The sequence below is a fragment of the Pleurodeles waltl genome, chromosome 12 (genome assembly GCF_031143425.1).
Source record: "Pleurodeles waltl isolate 20211129_DDA chromosome 12, aPleWal1.hap1.20221129, whole genome shotgun sequence".
Lineage (NCBI taxonomy): Eukaryota > Metazoa > Chordata > Amphibia > Caudata > Salamandridae > Pleurodeles > Pleurodeles waltl.
Genome location: NC_090451.1, coordinates 204,535,919 through 204,558,344, shown reverse-complemented (window position 1 = coordinate 204,558,344; position 22,426 = coordinate 204,535,919). Strand labels below are relative to the sequence as shown.

General features: G+C 43.8%; 1 protein-coding gene across 1 annotated transcript in view; it reads right to left on the bottom strand.

Annotated features, from left to right (window-relative positions):
• Positions 1-11,267: 11,267 nt before the first annotated feature.
• Positions 11,268-22,426, bottom strand: part of TRAPPC2L (trafficking protein particle complex subunit 2L) — a 51,473-nt gene continuing 40,314 nt past the window's right edge. Inside the window, exons 3-5 of the mRNA XM_069217541.1 lie at positions 17,097-17,184; positions 16,807-16,886; positions 11,268-11,474 (exon numbers count right to left, since the gene is read on the bottom strand). Of these exons, the coding sequence (XP_069073642.1) occupies positions 11,429-11,474; positions 16,807-16,886; positions 17,097-17,184 (214 nt within the window). The 3' untranslated portion in view covers positions 11,268-11,428. The remainder of the gene's footprint in view (positions 11,475-16,806; positions 16,887-17,096; positions 17,185-22,426) is intronic.

Below are 22,426 nucleotides of genomic sequence, written 5' to 3'. Positions count from 1 at the left end.
AAATGTTTAGGTCCCCAAGAATGCATAGGTATGAGTATAATGTAATAAGGTTTGGGACTGTATCTAGAAAAGCATCTGGGAATGTTGAGTTGTTAGGTGGAGGTCTGTAAAGGAGGAGAAGGTTACAGGAGGAAGTTGGAGTAGAGTGGCATCTGGTGAGGAGGGCTTCATAACCTTGTTTGGAAATGTCTGCTTTACTGAGATGTAATGCTTGTTTGAATATAATAGGTAGTCCACCTCCTCTCTTGCCTATACGTTTTGTGTGATGGTTTGATAGTCTGGAGGAAGGGCTTCATGCAACACTGGGCCATGTCATCTCCCAACCATGATTCTGTTATGAATAGTAAGTCAGGTTGTGTGTCTGTGAGCAGGTCATAGATGTGGTGCTTGTTTTTTTTAGAGTGACCGAGCATTTATGAGCTGTTTAGAAAAAGTGTGGTTGTGGCATAGTTGTTTTGTTTCAGAGAAGGGTGAGCAGTGTATTTTGAGCTTGTAGCAGGTGTGTTGTTAGTTGTGATAACTGCGTGAGGGTCACAATAGTCTTGTTTTTCAATATAGTGTTCTTCTTCCAGCAGGCTTAGTAGGCCTTTTGTTGGGACTGTGTGTGTGGGTGGGTGGTGGACTTGTGGCTGAGAGAGACATGAAGAGTGTACTTTTTTTTGTAGGGTAGCCTTATTATGTAATAGACAAGGGGATGCAAAGTTGTTACGAGTAGCATGTTGTTTATTATGATACCTCACTTGTGAGAGTGGCCCAAGTGCCTGCGACAGGAAAGGGTAAAAAAACGTGTAGAGATTTAGGGGATATCAGAGCCAGTTCATAAGCAATAGTTTTTTTAAATACATTTTTAGGCTGACTCTGCTTTGGGTAAATGTGCTTCTTTTTTTTTTGGAGGTTTGCGTAAAATTCTGGGTGACAGAACCTGGAGAAAGCCCCACAAATCACCCCATCTTGGATTCCCCTAGGTGTCTAGTTTTCAGAAATGTACGGTTTGCTAGATTCCCCTAAGTGCCAGCTGAGCTAGAGACAAAATCCACAGCTAGATACTTTGCAAAAATGCGGCAGTTCTTAGTGTAAAAATGTGACATGTCCACAATGCGTTTTGGGGCGTTTCCTGTTGCAGGCACTAAGCCTACCCACATAAGTGAGGTGCCATTTTAATTGGGAGACTTGGGGGAATGCTGCATGGAAGGACACTTGTGGCTCAGTACTCAAATTCCTGAAGTTTACATCGCCCAAATGTAAGGAAAATGTGCTTTTTAGTCAAATCTTGAGGTTTGCAAAGGATTCTGGGTGACAGAACCTGTTCAGAGCCCCATAAGTCATCCCATCCTGGATTCCCCTAGGTGTCTAGTCTTAAACAATTTACAGGTTTGCTAAGTTTCCGTAAGTGCCGGCTGAGCTAGAGCCCAAAATCCACATCTAGGCACTTTGCAAGAAATGCACCAGTTTTCAGTGTAAAGATGTGATATGTCTATGTTGCGTTTTGGGGCGCTTTCTGTCCCAGGCAGTAGGCCTACCCACACCAGTGAGGTACCATTTTTTTATATGGAGACTTGGGGGAATGCTGGCTGGAAGGACATGTGTGGCTCCCACCAGATTCCAGAACTTTCGATCACTGAAATGTGGAGAAAAGAGAGTTTATTTTCCAGAAATTGAGGTTTGCAAAGGATTCTGGGTGATGGAACCTGGTGACAGCCTCACAAGTCAACCCATCCTGGATTCCCCTAGGTGTCTAGTTTTCAATAATGTCCAGGTTTGCTAGCTTTCCCTAAGTGCTGGCTGAGCTAGAGCCCAAAATCCATAGCTAGTCTCTTTGCAAAAAAAAAAAACATCAGTTTTCAGTGTTTTCTTTTTTATTAGGAGACTTGGAGGAACACAGAATAGAAGAACAAGTGTTATTGCCAATTGTCTTTCTCTATATTTGTGCCTTACAAATGAATGACAGTGTTTAAGAAAGAAGTCACATCCTAGCATGGGTACCCACGAATTCAGGTATGTGAAAATAGCCACTGCTCCTAAACTCCACATCTTGTGCCCATTTCTGAAATAGGTGTCCTTGATACCTATTTTTCACTTGTTATATTTTACCAAATGAATTGCAGTATACTCGGCATACAATAAAAACTTATTTCAAGGTGCAGTTTATTTATTGGCTCTGGGTACCTTGGGTTCTTCATGAACCTACAAGCCCTACATATCCCCACAACCAGAAGGGTCTAGCAGACGTAATGGTATATTGTTTTAAAAAATCTGCCATAGTTGGAAAAAGTTACAGAAGAAATCATAGACAGAAATAGCTGTTTTTTTCAACTCAATTTACATATTTGTTTATTTCAAATGTTACTTTCTATAGGAAAACCTTGAAGGATCTAAACAACTGATCCCCTGGTGAATTCAGAATTTTGTCTACTTTTCAGAAATGTTTAGCTGTCTGGGATCCACCATTGGTTTCACACCCATTTCTGTCACTAACTGGAAGGGGGCTAAAAGCACACAAAATAGTAAAATTGGGGTTATTCCAATAAAATCGGATAACTGTGTTGAAAAATGTGGTTTTCTGATTCAAGTCTGCCTGTTTCTGAAAGCTGAGAAGATGGAGATTTTAGCACCACAAACCCTTTGTTGATACCATCTGCCGTGGAAAAAGCAGATGCTTTCTTCTGTAGCACTTTCTGACAGTTCTATGGTTCCAAAATATTTTGAGAGGTTGACAGAGGTGGATTCTTTATTGCTTTGGGGATTAGTGACAATGACCTGTGTTGATGGGTTTCCAATATCTTTAAGAGAAGACTCAAACACTTAGTGGGTGCGTGGTTGGGCTACGAAGAAAGATAGGACCTTGTGTATGAAATGTTTTATCAGTTGAAACCCTCCTATTCAGTAAAGGGGCTGTGGCCGCTAAAGCACTTTTTGAAATGTACTAAGCCCAATTAACGATTTGAAAAAGGCTTTAGGAATCCTTAAACGGGTCTAGGAAACAATAAGGAATCGGTATTTGGAAGGGGAGCGTTTAGGACATAGTTTCCAAATAACGATTTCTTATGCTATGTATTTATGTTTTGCGACCTACCTCATGAATATTGATGTTGTACGTCGAATTGCAGCCCACCAAAACTCTGTATTTTGTGAACTAACCTATCAATGCGAGAGTCAGTTCACAAATACAATTTATCAAAAGTCAATGTGCAATTTGTGACCACTTTTACCAAATCATTTCTTTGTACATGAGACCAACAATCTCATGTGTAGTTGATTAGGGCATGTTTTGATGAAGAGTGAGGCTAGTATTTGTCATTTGGAGTTCTGGAATCAGAGAGACGGGGAGATCTAGGCTAATGCCTCTGAGATGAGGTTTTGTCTGGATCATTTGAGTCAGGTTTACTCTGTCAAAAAGGAATGTGTTGGGTGTGGTCAAGGCTGTCCCCAAGAAAAGTATTAAGCATCTTTTTTTGGGGTGGTATATAAGTGCAGAGATGATGGAGGAAACTGGGTTTGTGGTGAATCTGGCTAGCAAGTTCTCAAAGGAGTCTAAACTCAGGCTGTGCATATCACTACAAGTTACACTTCCCCCTCTTTGTATTTTCCTATTTTTAGTTAGAATGTTACAGTTGAGTGGATGAAGGCTGTAATCAATGCGGAGGTTGTGCTGGCAAAGGATGTATCAGCAGGTTCAAGGAGGTTAGTAGTAATCGGTCATGAAGGGGTACATGAAGGTTGCTCCTGTTAATTAGCCGGTGAAGCGTCAAAAGTTGTGTGGTCACAGGCTGGTTAAATTTGCAACAGTGAATTAACTTTTTTGAAGACGAAATTGCAACATGTAAGTAGAAAGAGTTGGGCTTACTTTATTGATAAGTTTAGGTGTGCATTTCTCTCTAATGAAGACACAATTGTTTAATCATTAGTGGTCATAAGGATACAATGGGGTCCTTAAGTTGCATGTTGATGAACTTTGTGAGTCATTCCGGTCGGCTAATTTCATAGTTGCTCTTCAGGATGAAATACAAGTTCAGGAAACTGTTACTCTATTAAAACATCATCTTTCCATTGTTGTATAAGTTTATGGTTAATGTGGAGTTAGAGTTTAATTATACAGTAACAAATATTGGTAGGCTCTTTCATTCAGAATATTAAAGAAAGTGGTCATTGCTGGAATATTCAAAAAGGTCATATCAACCCAGTGATCACATTTAAGGAAACTTTAAATTAAATAATTAAACCTTAATGGGCTTTCCAGCAGTTACAACACTTTATCAGACCCACCTGGCTGTTATCTGTATATTCAGAAGCAGGATATTATATATATATATATATATATATATATATATATATATATATATATATATACACATACACACACACACACACACACACACACACACACACACACACACACACACACACAAAATAGATATTTAGGCCCATATTTATACTTTTTTAGCACCGCATGTGCGTAGTTTTTTGATGCAAAATCGGCGCAAACGTACAAAATACAATTGTGTTTTGTAAGTTTGCGCCGTAGCAAATGCGGTGCTAAAAAAAAGTATAAATATGGGCCTTACACTTTTGGGTACAGACGTTAAAGCTGCTGGTTTTGCTCACGCTAGTAGGCCTTTTGCAAGCTAACATCCCTGCAACCCTAGCCCTCAATATGCTTGGAATCCATATGGATGGTAATGCTTTCTAATATGCTTTGCATGTTTTGGCCTACTTCATACGACCAAAGCACTGACACACATACTTTAGCAAATCCCAGTTTAAAGAATATCTTTGCACTAAGACAATATTCCTCCACATTAATGGCTTAGCATTTCAGGTCAAGTTCCTTTAGTACAAACAGATGACTCATTTAAATGAGTCAAATCTATGGGGTTGACAAATACTCCATGTTGGCTTGATCCCTTATCGACATGGGAGAAGTCACAACTGCACACATTTTTGGCCTTATTCCCCCCACTGTCTGTATATTATCTTCAAAAGTGAAATATTCTTGATGGCTGTCTTGGAAGGTACCAGTGAGAAATTTGAAAGATCAGCGTTGTTTCTCTTCACCGTTACTAACCCCACTAACGAGACTGAGGGCCTGATTACGAACTTCAGAGAAGGGATAACTCCATCACAAATGTGACGGATATCCTGTCTGTCATATTACAAGATCATAATCAGGCCTTGAACGTCTATCAGCACCACAAGCGTTACCACAACCTTAGAAGTTTATGCTTAGTCACGGAAAATTTTATCTTTGCATTTGTACTTCTAATTCTGTACCAATAAGTCACACTTTATATTAATCAACAGCAGAGTGCGATTTGTCTCCTGTTTTAATAAAGACTCCAAGTTAGGATGCATGGGGACTTCCCAATCTTGAAACAACTTTTTTTTAACCATTTTAACGTAATCATCTTTATATAAAATAGTGATACAGGGCACATGGTAACCATAGTTCTGAACGAAATGGCAAACAAGAATGAATAACACTATGCACATAACACGCAGACACACGTAAGTATGGCTGAACCATCACGTTTCATCGATATGGCTTCAGTGGCAATTCCGGGCTCCTGGTAAGAAAACAACCTTGTGTACCTGAGAAACTTGTTCCAAGAGTCTTTGTAAATTAATGTATTGTGAATGTGTCGGACACAATGCTTATATGGCATCAGGAATACATAGGCGATCTGCCCTCAAATAATTCATATCTCTAAAAAGTATAAATGGGTCCTGGTTGCGGATGAATGAGGATCCTTGTAAGCAAGCATAGCGGGCAATCATTTGAGGTGCTTTAATTTGAACATGCACATTTGTGAGCACCATTTGAACCAGGTACACTTTCTTAGCCAATACAATTTTAGCAATAGTCACAACCCCATCTTTTTAGGCTCTGTACAAAGCCACAACAGTTATCACAACAGACAGCTCTGTTAACTGCACTTGACCAGTTTCCTGAGAAATCAGATCACAAAATATCCACATGACTTCACCTGATGCAAAATAAGACTGAACTTTTTCATGAGTAATAGTGTTAATCATTCTGTACTTTCCAGAGATGATGATAATCCAGATTCAAGACTAGTCATTTGAGGAACCACCAATCCACGTTTGCCTTAAGGCTGTTGTCATTAATGTACTCTGTGTGAAGGCTGGTAATCAAAGAAGTTAAATTTATAATTCTCAATAACTAAACCTGTGAACTTTGTGGAACTAACAGTTATTCCGGTATGTATTAAAGTGATTGCTGAAGTTTCCCTGTTTTAAGATTTAAAGTTTCAATACAGATAGAACTGGCTACGAACACAGTGGATCAGACCACTGCCCCAGTAACACCATGCCCCCACCAAAAACCCATGAGTAATCACTCTCAACATTTGGAAATCACAGATTTTCGTAGACAGGTTAGCTCCATTTGAGTCACAGGTGACAAAACAACAACTCCTCAGCTTTTAAGACGTTGTTTACACCATTCCCATACGTGATCAATCATCCATCTTGGATCTAAAGCTATGTACATGACTTGGCAAATTATTTCAGGATATCAATAAAAGCACTTAAACATTCTAAATGATCAATATGGAAGATGGTCCAAGTTCTCTCATCAAGGCTAGATTCTCATGTCATGTCAAATGTGCCAGTCAAAAAAGCTCTGAATTGCATTATCTGGTCCTTCTTTCACTGCATAACCCCATCAGACCTCTGAGGTGACTTGATTAACAGCGGAGCTCCTTTTGCTCAAAGAAGTCATTTTTTAATTGGTGGGCGGCTAATCATTGTTTATGGTCATCCCTTGTGAAATTACAAAGGGACCCTAGTCTCACACTCTTGTGTCACTGGGAGACAGAATTTGGATTGAAACATAAACATAGCTATGTTTATGGTATCCATCACACATACTGCACTCAGTATCTGAATCAAAAGATTTCCATTTGTTTCTTTCGGAGAAAAAGATACAATTTGATTTGTGTGTTATGCCCCTGTTTATCCTTGGCCTTCTGACCCATCCGTCTCATGGGGGACAGTACCCGGAACTGGGAATGGGTCTCTACTTTTAAGGATAAACATCTCCTTTTTCACATCTTTCACTATAAAAGTCATGAACAGTTTGGATTTCCTATCTCATATTTATTCTAGTTTGTTACGAGCTCACAGTACATTTTCACACCGTCAACGTTCTTCTCAACATTGTTCTAGGCATCTCCAGCAGCAGTAATTTCTTTTATCACAGTTTGCTCTTGAGGTTCTTATAGCAGATCCAGAGGAAGAACCAGACAGGGCCGGTATAATACATACTCCCCCTTGACAAGGTTTACAACTGATTGATTGTTTCACTCAAATACCAGCAGCCACCCCTCATGCCGCTGCCCACCGCTTCTGGGAAGAAGGTGGGCCATTTGGAGTTTTCTCAACACCTAGTATCTCCCACATTTTGGTAATCACCTCGCTAGTGAAGGGACTACCTTCATCAATTTCAGTTCATTAAGGCGTGCCAAATCTTGAACGAACACGGTTACTCATCAAGATTGCTGTTGCTTCTACTTTACAATTCGGAAGTGCGTAGAGTAAATGTGCAGACTAAGAAATGCCATCTACTAAGAATATTGCTAATAAAAGTAGGAAGCTTGGGACCTAAAAAAAAAAATCAATGTTCACCATTGCACAGATTTGACTATAAAATAAAAACATGTTGTGAAGGGTTTAGTAATGGTTTGAACTGGCTAGAGGTGCATGAGGTTATGGCTACCAAAATTAATTCAGCTATTGGTCAAAAATATACTCAAAATAATCCACAATGGATAATCTTCTTTCTGTACAGCAGGATAATTGTAGGACAGAGCAGGCAAAGAAGCATTTCAGAGGAATGTTGGGACGGTTTCGCTACAAAAGCAATAAGGTGAGAAAATGGAGCACTACCAGGTATTGGAATGTGGTCAAGCAACACTGGTGTTGCACTTGGAGCACAGCGGACTTCAAGGGAAAAGTTAGCAGTCCAAGGGCAAAGAGGCAGAGTGACATACATAATGGTAATGGGAGGAGGGAAGGGAAAAAAAAAAAGAAAAAAAAAAAATCAGGATATGGAGGGGAGACCCCTCTAAACTAATGAACCACTTAAAAAAAAATACAAGACCATAGTTTCAATTTTATATTATCATTATTTCAGGATTTAACATGATATAATATATTGAGAAGATTAAAATGTTATACTGTCAGCTCTACAGTATAGCAGTATGCATCAACCATTCGGATATCTCTTCATATAACTTTCATAACTAATATTCACTTCAATTTAGGAATAAGTGAGAAGAGGGAAACAGTTCTCTAGGTTGTTCTGGTCCCTGAACCTATAAATTCCATCTGCAAGACAGCCCCAAGGTAAGGTCAACCCGCCTTTGTGAAGAAACTGGGCCTTTAGGATCCATGCTGATCCTGAGCACAGGAAGAGTATCTCCTGATGTACTGAAAAAAACCATTAAAATTTTGGGATCATTTTCCTGTGCAGAGATCAAATCTGCATATTTGCGTGTGGACTCCCTTCCACAGTTGACAACTATACTTCCATTTAGCTTGTGTTTGAGTCACTGCATAGCGTTGATGTTCTAAGAAGTGCTACCTCTCAATGAGATGCCTACAGAGGGCCACAATAATTAGCCAAGGTGTCTGTGTTGTTGTTATGAGCCCTTTTACTCAGGAATTGCCCTAACTCTTCCTCCGGCAGGTCTCTTAGCTTGTTCCAGGTAACCAATAACTTGGCTTAACCAGCCCTGCTTTTGAACTTTGCCTACTGGGTCATCGCCATTGCATTCTTCTCTCTTTCCCACTGGTTTAGAAATCAAGAAAACTGTTTTGAACACGGCTGGAATAGGTTGCAATAGCCATCTGCTTAAGATCATGTTAACAGCTGGAAACAAAGCCCCATACAGAGTCATCAACTCATTGACTTGATTGATCCTGGGGAAAGAAGGCATGGGAGAGTCATCTACCAATACATTCACAATAATAGGCACTATTACATCCCAACTAGAGTACAGACAGTGAGAGAACATCCATCAACATACATGGAGGCCATTCCCCTACAGAGTACTAGACTGCTAGAAGAGCAATAAAAATATGTTTATGAGTAATTATCACACATGAAAGAGGAGTGGGTTTGGCAGCGCACAGAAAAACTGGTGCCAGCACATACGCAAGGTTAAAGAAAAACTCAGATCTTGGAAGAATTAAAATGTAGTCTCATTCCAGAAAGGTACAAGGATGCTGGCACATTAATAGGACCTCACACTGGATACCTGCCAACAGGCAGGAGTATAATTCCTGGCAAATGATGTCATGGAGCTTCTAAGGACTGCTAGCTCACTTCCTTCACCAGTCTCCAATTGGCAAATAAAATATTTTTATAGGCCCCAACACTGTATTACTGCGCATATTGGGAATGTGAAATGTTTGCATAGCTTTTTCAAATTAATTCATCATCTAATTACTAATAGACCTGCTTGTTCTCAGTAGAAGGTGAAAATGTTATGATCAGTCATCAAGAACACAGACACCCTTTTTCTCAAGTCTAACTACTTGTTAAATAATGGCCGAGCAATTTTAATAGTTTTCTGGTAGTTGAAAAAGTCTGTGTATGCTTAGAAGCAATTAAGATCCTCAAGGAGTACTTTTTAGAGATATAGCAACCACTTTGTGCAGTCATGAAAGTTTTGCTGCAGTATTTCACATTTACTGAACGCCATGTTGTTTAGCCTGTAGCCATTTTGTATGCCCATGTTAAAAGAGGCTGCTTGGGCCTTGTCGCCTCTGGCGTAAGCTCCCTCACTTTCATGCTTGGCACAGTGAGGTTTCTCAATCAAGCTAGCTCAGCATCTGGAAGCTCCTGTGACGTATCTTTTTCAAGGTCTTCTTGCTCTTTTTTATGATAAAGCCATGGGCCCTGCAAGCACCATTTAAGGTTTGGCGTCTGTCCTCCTTCAACTGCCTAAAAATAAAAAAGGCGTAGTGTTAGGAAAATTTGGGGTTAGCTTTAGATACTCATGGGGCCAAAGCGCTGGCTCTCTGTGCTGGGATATTGTCATTTGTGGTTTCATTTCATCAATGTGTTTTAGATTTCTAGTAGGGCTGTAGACATGTATCTTCCGCAATACTGCATGCCAGATAAAATGGGGCTAAAACAGTGCACACCGATTTAGACGACTCGGTATATCCTACACTGGCCTAACTCAAGGCACGCTAGTGACTATGTTTCGATTGAGTACAACTCAGGGGCATGAGTATCTGATGAAACAGCATGGTGGGGAGCTAATATAGGGAGAGCACAACAGCCATGTTTACGCCGACCAGCTTGACCTCTCCAAAGTGCCTCCGATGCTCAGGTTATCTGGACATCAAGAGGGACAATAAAACGACAGCTGCAAAAGGTGCTGCTTTGGATGGTATGAAAGGGTGCTAAAATTAAAAGGGAGTAAGTGATGACTCTTCATGGTCACTGAACAGTGGCAAATGACAAGGTGGCCCTTGCCTCAATATAATTTCACACCGGATGGCAACTTCAATTTCTGTCCAGGAAGGTACGTAAACCATTATATTTTGTGTGATGGGTTACAGTTTAAGCTGGTGACCTTCAATGGGCTGTCCAAGATGAGGCTTGGCAGAAAGAAGGTGAAACATGGCCGAGTGACTCCGAGAAATGAAGAGATAAACAGAATTTTAAAAAAATAAGAAAATAAGAGATGCATTCAAGGAAGGCGTAGTTGACACTTGAGGTATAAACCATGACTGAATCACTGTGCCTCCTGAAGAAGCTCTGGAAGCTATTGGGGGTTTTCAGGGAGAGCCAGTAGGTGTCTCAATGCTTCTCACCATGGTCAGATGGTGCAAAAAGACCAATCACCAAACACCCAAATTACAATCATCAATGAAAAGCCCCTCGTAAGTGAGTCAATCAAAATGTCACCATCAATTACGACTATGGAAATGTGTTTTTGACCCGCAATCTCGTTGAAGTGAACCAATACCACCAGCCTGGGGCTCTGCCTAGGGAAAACCTGCTGTTGGTGTCCTTGTTTCGAATTAGTGTCTGGAGAAAACAGAACAAGTAGGGGTGGAAAACGGGTGGTGACCAGTTTTGTTCCTACAATTTCACTGGAAGTAAGTGCAGTGCAGTGGAAAGAGGAGCTATAGCCCGTTGTCCCAAAAAAGTAAACCGAGTAAGTTCAAGAGTTGGGTCAAAGTTCAACATTACAAAATAGTATATGGTACACAAATAATAACACATGTAGTTCGATTAAAACTGGGATGGAGTTTTATTTTACACACAACATGGGCCAAAATAATAATATGTACACATTTAAATAGATTTTTCTAGAAGAATCATACAAGTTATGTACAGTACAGAAAGAATGCTGAAGTTTACAAGCAGGGCAGGAACAGCCGCATCTTCTCAGCACACCTGGACCATCATTGATGTGACCATACTGTCAAAGGCCCTGTGAAAGAGAAAGGATATCCACGGGGGTCATCTTCGGTCAGTTTAACAATATAACTCAATCAGAACTCAAGCTACTTTACTTTCCACGCAATTAACAAACTACAATTTCATAAAGAGGCTTCCCTTGCAATAAAAATAGACTACCTGGACAACCACGTACATTTACCATTGGAAAAATACAACCTACAGCCATAGCACTACCAACTGAAAATCAAATGAGAAAACAAACCAAAGGATGCAGGAACAGGAATTTCTATATTACATACCAAAACTCTACATGTAAGGCTGTGCCCGCCCCTTTCCCAATCTTGGTTCAGGTGGACACCAGCTGTCCTAGATTTGTGCAAGGCAATATGAGATATAATATAAACACATTGGTTGTGCTCTCATTCTGGCTTTTCCCCTTTAGATGCTCAACCCATACTGATGGTTAGGAGCGTGAACTGGGTGGGGCCTTGCCCAAATCCTTTAGGGGTGACTGTGTTGTTAGCTTCAGGATCTCCTCCATTGTCCATAAGCTCCTCAATCGGTGCTAACACCAAAGTTGGGCTGGCCCGAATATCTACCTTTTTTTATTGTCATCTGAAAGGTAGATCTGGGTTTGCCCCGCAGCGAGCGTTAGCGGCCCACCAAAGCTGGCCATGAGGGGGAAATCTCAACCCAGTAGAACTTCCATCCCCATTAGCAGAGATCGATTGACGCTATATCAACCAGTCAGGCCACAGTAGCCCTGAGTTAACGGGCATCGAAAGTACAAGTAACAGTCCTAGCATACAGGGAAATATCCAGTGCTTCCTGCTCAGAAGCAAGATTCTCTGCATCGGGGTTCCAGGGAACAACTTAGGTACAGGAAACATGCTATCACACGTTAGTATAGAAGAACAGCTCGTGCTCGACCCCACCCTGCAGCATTCTCCCGCTCCACCTCCGCAGACTCCACTATTAAGTTGGAACACTGCAGGAACTAAGGGCAAATCAGGGGATCCGGATTGGGCTAATTTTGGCCACAATATGTGTCTATTTCAGGAGACATAGGCAGCAGACTAAGTGAACAGGTGTGGTTATAAAAGCTATAGCGTCCCAGCTATCAAATCTAGTGCTGGGCGACCTCCTGGTGGACTACTTGTATTGGTTCATTGCACCATAGCCTACACTGCCACACCCCTTTATGTGGATTCCCAAGATGTCCATGGCATAATTCTTTCCCACCCCAACTTAGTAGTTACAAGCAAGAAGCAAAAAAGCTGCAGCTGTTGGTTAGTATGCTAGGTGGCTAATGCCCACCATGTACTTATAGCTGGGGATTTCAATCTCACATTCGACTCAAATAATTTGGCATGCGAATTGTCAAGAGATGAAAATTCTCTGGGGTATCCAGACTTTGTATGCCCTGCGAGAAGATACCTTCCCAGAGCAGCACTCCAAGTTGTAGATCTTACCCTATCGCATGGAATCTGGGCATGCAATGGGTAATCCCCTACTGACAAACAGCTTGCACCGACATTCATAAGAGGTCCATACTTGAGTACAATTTACTATATTTTCCTGGATGTAAGGGGATTGAGCAAGCTATATGACATGATGGCGGTGGAGCGAGAGGGAAGTGACCACAACACCTTGCTATTAGGATTCAAAGAATCTATGACCCTCCCTTGCCTGGGAGCCATTGCGCGTGCACATATGCAAACTGTGGCCACTAATAACTAGAAGAATGTGAAATGGGAAACAGTGGGTTTCTCACTCGAGGGAATCAGGGCCTTATGTGGGCAATATTTATGCCAACTGGTTGGATAGTGAGGGGATATTAGCAGAGCATAGCATGCTATTTGCCAAGATGAGGAATTTCTTCACCAAGTAGTCAATGGGGCACCCAAACGTAGTGCAGACTAAGGGATGGTTCAATGGTCAGTATAAAAAGGCTAAGGCAAACCTCCTTCAATCTATTAAAGAGGGGGCACACAGGTTATAAGGGGAAATAGGGCCATCTATCGGGCCACTCTAAGAGAAGCTAAAGGTGCCTGGGAATATGGCATCTGGTCTGACCTAGTGGATGCCACTATAGCTAATGACCGGAGGAAATTTTGGGCATTGGTGAGTTAGAGCGATGGGAGGACAGTTAGCCTCACTGAAACATCCATTCTACCCTGTGACTGGGTTGCCCATTTTGGGTGTCTGTACTCCCCTACCCAAGTCCTGGAGGCTGGCCTGCTTGCAGGGGTTATGACGATGCGAAGCTAGAATCTATCCCCCCCCCAGTAGTTTTCACCATGGAGGAAACTGAGTGAGCTGTGGTCACACTCAAGACCAGGAAAGCTCTGGGTCTTGACAAAATCGTATTCAAATTCGACCTAGGGGTTTGGGTCCCCAAAATCAATGTAGTTTCCAATGCCATCGCGAAGGGAGGTTGGGCGATCCCCCAATCATGAAAGGAGCAGAGACTGTGCCCATCTTTAAAAAAGGGGATCCCAGTCTGCCCTCCAACTATCTACCTATCAGCCTGATTGACAACCTGCAAAATATTTTCTGTAAGCAGGTACTAGGGCGCTTGTTGGATTTGTGCGAGGAAAACCACATTCTTTCAGGCCTACAAGCAGGTTTCAGGTATTAAACCAGTGCGGTCAACCAGACCTTCCGCTTTCTCCTGGTAAAGTGAATGACAGTGGATCTGCCTCAGGGTGAGCTTTATATGGCTTCCATCGACTTCTGTGCCCCATTTGACCTTGTGCCTAGAGGGAGGTAATGGGAGGTGCTTTGGAGGATGGGGACCCCCCCAACCCCCTCCCGATTTCCTCCATTTGATCCAACTGCTCCACAATGGGAATTATGCATAAGTAAGATGCGCTAAGGGAGAATTAACCAAGGTCTTGCCCCGTTAAACAAAGCATGCAACAGGGGTGTGTCCTTGCCCCAACCCTATTCCGCCTATACATTAACAACTGCATCACCTACCTATTGAACTGTGCCAATGACTCCCCAAACTGGACAGGAAACCCACACTAATTTTTGCAGACAACACTTTGTTGCAGTCCAAAACTAGGAAGGGCCTTCAAAACTTGATTGACAGCTTCAACCAATTCTGCGATGATTTTGGTCTTGAAATTAATATGTCTAAGACCGAATATATGATATATAACAAAAGAGGCAGGTGAAAGGGGTCATCAAGCTGGGATCTGAAACATTGGAAATGGTCTGGCAGTTCGATTATCTGGGCACCTGGCTGGATGCCTGCAGGTATCCTGGGACCTGCAGATCACAAAGCGCACCTTAATCGTGAAACATTGAGCTGCAGCTGTACACAAATTTGCCAAAAAAAAGGCCCTTTTTTTGTCCAGCAATGGAAATACACAAAGCACAAGCAAGGGGAGCTGCGCTATATGGGGCGGAGCTTTGGGCTCTACTGTAATACGAGTGCCTTGAGCACAGCGGAAAACAACTTCCTTAGGTGCCTCCTGGTCTTAGGGAATGCTTTTGGTCCCTCTTCGCCTTGATTTGGGGGTCAATGAGATTTCGGAGCACATAGGTGTGAGACTCTTATAGTTTTGGGGTCGTATTTGGAGCACCCATGAATTGAGCCACCTTAGGGGAAGTTATTGGGTCCAATGGGGTGGGAAAGGTCAGACGGCTAGAGCTGCTTCAAAGTGCCTGGATCAGCTGGGAGTAGAGAAATCACTCTACGAGTCCCAGTACATTGGTCTACGAGATTCTCTTAAAGTTAAAAATCTGGCCAAGGAAAACTTCATTAGCAGTAAGGACTGCTCATCCACGTTAGGCTGCTTAATAAGTGCTTTCCTTCTTCATATATGTGTAACTAAGGCAGAGGTATTCCTAGATTTTATCCGCCCAGTGCTTGCTTGGTCCCTTTTCCTTCAATTTAGGTACGGACCCTCCCAGTAGCTGCTTTTACAGCCAACTGGGGGATGCAGAAACAGGGATTTGACTGTTACGTTCACTGTAAAACTGTTCAAGAAAGTGACAAGCATGTTTTTTTTGTCCACTCAAAGCCAAACCCAGAAGCAAATGGACTGTTCTTTTGTGTAGCTCCCGTAGCTTAAAAATTCGAGTTGAAACTCTCTGAATATGCAAAAGCGACCCTGCCTCGATTGTGGCTGTTTCGAAGTTTCTGCATATAGCCTGGGCAATTAGAACCACAGCACTGGGGCTAGCACAAGCATTAACGACCCAAAATATTTAATGTATCTTTTTATAACTTATGATGTTTTTAACTGTGACTATGTATTGTGTTCTTACGATTGTTTATTGGTGTTCAATTGTTCTTATATTTTTATTGTGTTTTAACAATTTTGCTAATTTATTTTTGATGATGTCTCAAACTATCAATAAAATGAATGAATATATGGATATGTACACAACTAATTTAAGTGGGCATCATTAAGTAGTTTGTTATCCTGAAAATGTGGCCAACTTAAACAACTGCTAGAGGCTCACAATGCAAGAATTGTACTATTTTACTAATTCTTTCCTCCCCTCCTGCTAAGCAGTCAGCCTAGGAGACAGCCATCAGCGAGTGGCCACGTAATCACCGCAGTCATGAACACTGAATATTAAACTTACGACAATGCAGCTGTGAAACCACAAGTGCAATGGACTGACACATGTACTATGCTATTTCGACTGAAGAGTTATTTAGTTTCAAATTTGTGAAACTAGGTTAAATATTATTATTATATTCAGCTCACGCTTTTTCTAGGCGTCCCTCTTTTGAGGTAAAAGGCGCTTATGATTTCTCAGCTAGGATCATGGTTAAAAATCCGGAATAAATGAATGTTCCTACATTTCCACACATTTGCAGTTTAGAAGGGACTGTGTCCGTCCCTCTTACCTAACATAATGTAAATGATAATAAATGATAGCCCACACGACTGACATGACAACTTCCTACACTCATATTAGACTCTTTGAGGTATTCAAAGCCTTGCTACATCTCTACAGAGGACCAAGAAGAAGCTCCAAGAATGAATACAATCCAGTTAGCAATGCCACCAGGGCACAGCGACAAAACAACGTATAGAGGGCACCAAAGGAAGAAGGTAGCAGAATTTACTGAGCAACAGTGTTTCAACTTTGTAGTTATACTGTCTGCACATCTTTTAATGAACTGCTGTCATGTGGTAAAAAAATCAGTGCTGAGTAATCTGAAGCACAGGGAGAATGACTCCCTCAAACAAGGAATAGTTACAACGGAGCTGGCACACTGACCCTCAACACACATAACACCAAGCTATATGTTCCTACACCACGCTTCGTGGTTTAAACCATAGAATGGCCAAAGCCCCCTGATTTGAAGAGGCGTCTGCAAGCAGCAAACTCACCTGGATTGGATCGGATCCCCGGGGTTGTAGAAAGGGTTGCACATCACATCCGTGTACGAATTATGCAACTTTCGGAACATCTGAAAAATGAGAAATCACGTTTCATTTTGTTTTAATATCATCATTAAACACTACTTATGGTTCACTCTGTGTGCTGTCACATATCGCATTAATGTTACAATAAAATACCAATTATGCCGTGTTTGTGCCCATCAGGACACCTGCCCGTGAGTGGGTGTGGTGAAATAGTGCCATTGTGGCCAAGACGTCTTCCAACTGGACATACTCACGCTGCGGATCTCGTTGTCCCGGAGGGCAGTGTTTGAAGAGTCGACAACCATGACAAACTTCACTTTGGAATTGGTAACATAACCATATCTGTGCTGGAGGTTAAGGAAAAACTTAAATCGGCTTTTCGATGGCAAGTTCTTGAAAGCTCCCATGGCCTGTTCTCCAGCTGCGACCAAAGTAATGGTTTGAGAAACAGAAGCAACTGAAATCATTTACAGAACAACGATCAACAAGCCACTCAATGGCGCTCAACTCCCACATTGGTAACAATGGAGAAGAAACTCCAGGTAACGCTTTAATTTGTGGGTATTTTGTTCCTTAGTTTTGGAAACTGAAAGTAAAGTATGAATGTAATTCCCAGTCCTGAAGAGAGTATTCTAAGTGTTTAAAAACGTTGAAAACAATAACATTCAATGTAAAACCATGCACCTTTTTTGTAACTAGTCTGTAGCAGAAAATAAACATAAATCGACTGTTGCATTTTCCACCTTAACATTTGTCTGCAGATCAGCTCCTTCTTGTGACACGTCACTTGTGATGTCAATGGAGCTGTGCACAGAGCACTGTTAGTTGAAGCTTTGGCATTCACTCCTCCATCTATTGGTAATATTTACCTGGTGTAAGCAGAACAACAAACAAGTGTGTTACATACCATGTCACCCAATTACTCCAGATTTAAAACTGAATATTAATAGATAACGTGATACAATACGCATGACAACAGCAGTAATTAATTTTATTATAGTCCCCATGCGTCACAACAGTCATACGCTATGAGAGATTGTGCTTAGAAGACAACACAATCCCTTACATAACATTTACCATTGTATGACATTGAATCAGTAGTTTAAAAAAAAAAGTATCGACTAGAATCAACATTTGATAATCAAGGGAACATGAAGTGAGCGACAGATTCAGGCTTGAGGTGCAAACATTATAAAATTTGAAAAAAAGGCCTATCCATCTTTATTTGATAACTTATCCATGACTGAAGTGTTGCCTTTCCTGTTCTAACTAAAGGATTATGAAGATAACTTGTTGGGGTTGAGAAGCTCAAGTGATGAGCATCATGGAAGTCAAACAGGCTCTAATTTCACTCAAATTCCATGGGAGGATCAGGAAACAAAGTGGAAGAACCTTTTAATGGAGAAACTAAAGATGAAGTCTACATTTGCTTATTACCTAAAACTGACAGACTGCGACCGATGACTTGCATGGCTGAGGAGGCAATGGGTGCTCATGTAAGACCTTCACTGTAACAGGCAGATATAGGCCCTCATTACGAGCCTGGCGGTCTATGACCGCCAGGCCCGCGGTCGGCGGGAGCACCGCCGACAGCCTGGCGGTGCCCCGCAGGGCATTCTGACCGCGGCGCTTTGGCCGCGGTCAGAAGAGGGAAACTGGCGGTCTCCCGCCAGTTTCCCGCTGCCCCATTGAATCCTCCAAGGCGGCGCGAGGGGATTCTGACACCCCCTACCGCCATCCTGTTCCTGGCGGTTCGCCCGCCAGGAACAGGATGGCGGTAGGGGGTGTCGCGGGGCCCCCGTAAGAGGGCCCTGCTCAGTATTTCACTGTCTGCATTGCAGACAGTGAAATACGCGACGGGTGCTACTGCACCCATCGCACCTTCCCACTCCGCTGGCTCGATTACGAGCCGGCTTCATCGTGGGAAGGTCGTTTTCCCCTGGGCTGGCGGGCGGCCTTTTGGCGGCCGCCCGCCAGCCCAGGGGAAAACTCAAAATACCCGCCGCGGTCTTGCGACCGCGGTACGGTATTTTGGCGGCTCCCGCCAGGCGCGCGGTCACTGCGTCCGGCGGGAGTCGTAATGACCCCCATAATGACACCTTTGCACCTCGAAAAAGCGGCCCCAGAGTATGACTCCCAGGTGACAGCATACCTTTCTATTGAGGATATTTTTGATTGAACCCACGTTGTATCAGGCAATCACAAAATGAGACAAATTCAAGATTTGTGCAAAGCGAGCCGCGGTTTGAGAGTGTAGGGTTGTGCTCAGTACTAAATGAAACCATTGAGAGGTACATAAATGCCACAATGGCAATTAGCTGTAGAGTTCTGTTTTTTGATGTTAACAAAAAGAGAAATAGAGATGAAGCAGTGCACCGCCATCTTGCACCGCCTCGCAGGCTGCAAGATGGCAGCCACCGCGAGGCAGTAGAGGGACCTGGGCCGCAACAGAGACCACCGCCCCAGAGTCCTGCTTGGCGGCACATGCGGTGACTCGCCCCAATATCGCTGTCCACTCACTGGCAGTATTTGAGAGCAGCACCTACCACCACAGGGCTCTGATGGCCCCTACCTCGCCATGCTCGCTGATAGCGGCTCACCTCCCTCTGTTCGGATGGGCACTGGCCTAGTGGCCCACGAGCCTGGCGGACCTGACGGGCCAGGTTGACGTACATGGAGCAGACAGCAGCCTCTGGAGCTAGGCTACAACAGCAGCGCTTCCTCCTGCCCCAACCAATAGCCCCCAACCGATAGCTAGCGCTAATTTACAACGCCAAGGCCTGGGGACGTGATGTAGGTCGCAAATCCAAGGAGCCTCACCCCAGCCGGCTAAAGCGGAGTGACTGGTGAGCTCGTCCCAGGGTCTGACTGCCCCCGTAGCCCCCCTGACTTCAAACCTGACATCCCATAAGGTGCAGCTTTACCTTCCTGCTGCGATGGGCACATTGGTCCTCCCTATTGGCCGCAGCCTCCAGGTAGTGCACTACGACAAATAGAGATGCCAGCGGTCCACCCTCATGCAGGTGATAGGCATACCGTGCCCAGCGCACACCTGGCAATACTCCTCCTGGCCTCCTCTTATTGTCCCCCTTGGGCACTGCTAGTCCTCCTGCCTCCATCTTCTACATAACCTGCGCTGCTGCCTGTTGCTGACTTCTCTTAGGGCCTTACACTGTGGGTCCAGCTGCCTGGCAGCACTGCGCCCCTCACGCAAAGGACCACACAGACTAAACTTTTAACATGAGGTAGAGGTCTCCCATAGGCGCAGGGATGGACTGTTTGGCACCAAGAAGGCCATATGGGGCGTTACAGGAGCCAAGATCACCACTTAGAATAAGCAGGGGGCACAGTGCGGATGAGAGAGGACAGTGTATTGCAGGCCAAGGGGAGACAGAGGAGGTCCGCCTGGCATATCGGTGGGGGGAATTCAGAGGGCCGGCTGCACCACGCGAGGCCCCAGACAAGGAGCAGCAAAGAACACAGAAAACAGTTGGGCTTGGGCCACCCTAAAGGACACATACTGACGCGGCGAACCTTGTTGTGCACCCTCCCATTCAGCAGCCCACAGCACCCATAGGGGTCCGGCTCTGCCATCAAACTGCACTTACTTTGGTTTCAAAGGCCCTCATTACTGTGATTGATCATGGAAACGGCGCATGCTAAATAAGATCGATCCCTCAAGGAGATGCTCTCAAAATCAGCAAGGGGCTTGACCAGTGACCGACCCCCTCCCACGAGCCACGAAATGCAGTTGTAGTGTGAGGAGATGGAGGGCCCCATGACACTCTCTTTCCTCCAGGCTGTCTTTGCATTTCTTTGAGACGATCTCCAGACGGTCAAGAAGGATCTCTCCCAAGACCTAAAGATGGTACGTAGAGACCTGGATGAGATTGGGGGCAGAGTTTCCACCTTGGAGGACCATGAGACCAGCCGAGATGAAGAAATCGAACAACTCCAACAAGAAGTCAACCTCCTCAGGGACAACAGATTAATTTACATGTACATGCAACCGATCTAGAAACAGGTCAAGACACAACAATATACGTATAAGGGGGACCCCAACAGCTGGAGAGGAAGGTGACATTGGGTCCTATGTGAAGATGCTATATGAAGACACTCTATGCTCAGATTCTGGAATCTTCCTCGGAAACGGACATGCAGCTAGACCAGGCACACAGAGTGGGTCTCCCTCGCTCAGAGAACTCCCGGCTGACATTCTTGTCTGCGTCCAAGAATTTCCCTTAAAGGAGCATATGTTACGTAAAGTAGGAGCGCTATATCCCCAGTAGTACAGAGGCCATACATTGATGCTCTACCAGGACCTCTCAGCATTAACATTGCAAAAGAGACAAGGTTTACTCCCAGTGACCTCCTATCTCTGGGGTGTCCCGTATTGGTGGAGACATTTGTTCCACATTGTCTTCTGCTGGGAGAGCAAACTGCACCAGATCCGCTCCCTGACTGCTGCCTGTGCAGTGCTTGGGATTGAGATGGACACTGACACTAATGCTCCGACTATCCCCAAAAGCCAGAAAGCCCCGAAGCACTCCAGATGGCAGAAGGGCCCGACCATGTCCAGAGACATATGATCTGATCCTGAAACAAATGCACAGCAACAAGTTCTAGAGACACTATCCGGTGATCCTGATAAACAGGAGGCGACCTGAAGTGGTTGTGGGCCCTTCATTGCTTTGGTTGATTTGAGAGGGCCTGCCGGGAGCGTTGCATATTCTTGGATGGGTGAAGGAGTCTCACCATGGACCCCTACACTCGAGGTACCACTGGGATGCAGCTGGCTCATATTGGTGCTTTTGGCCTACCAGGGACCCTGTGTTTGTTAATGTTCATTTGGGGTGTTTTGAAGGGGAGTTACTCACACTTCCTAAGGAGGCATCAAAATAGAGGCAATTGACCACAAGGACTCGCTGCAAGAGTGGACAGCTCACAAGGGGACTATAGAGAGCCTGTACACAGCGGGACCGCAAGAGCAGTTACATTGCACTTTTATACCACACAGTAAACAACGACTTACACTTAATGTGAAAGGACTAAACAACCTGGTTAAGAGACGGGCCATTCTGTAGTATTTAGAGCAGTCGAGTGCAGATATCTGCCTCCTACGGGAGACTCAGTTGGTGTTGAGTGATTGGCATTGACTTAAGTCCCGTTCGTTTGACAAAGCCAAGCGCTCCAAACGGGAAATAATGCTCCTGGCCATTGACGCAGAGAAGGTGTTCGACCGCGTCCACTGGCCCTACATGGCAGCGACACAAACACACTTTGGTTTTGGAGCTCGTTTCCGCACCTGGATTTTGAATAATTATACAGCCGCCGAGGGCGACCGTCCGGGATAACGACCAGACGTCAACTCTCTTCCCCTATCTGTAGAGGGACATGCCAAGGGTGTCCATTGTCACCCTTATTGTTTGCGCTGTATATGAAGCCATTCGCCCAGAGGGTGTGTAATAACCAGACTATCACGGGGGTTCGCTTTGGCGGGGGTGACCACATCATCAGCCTACTTGCGGATGATGTTATTGTGGCTTTGGACAACCCCCCCTTAGTGCCCTCCCGGCATTTATAG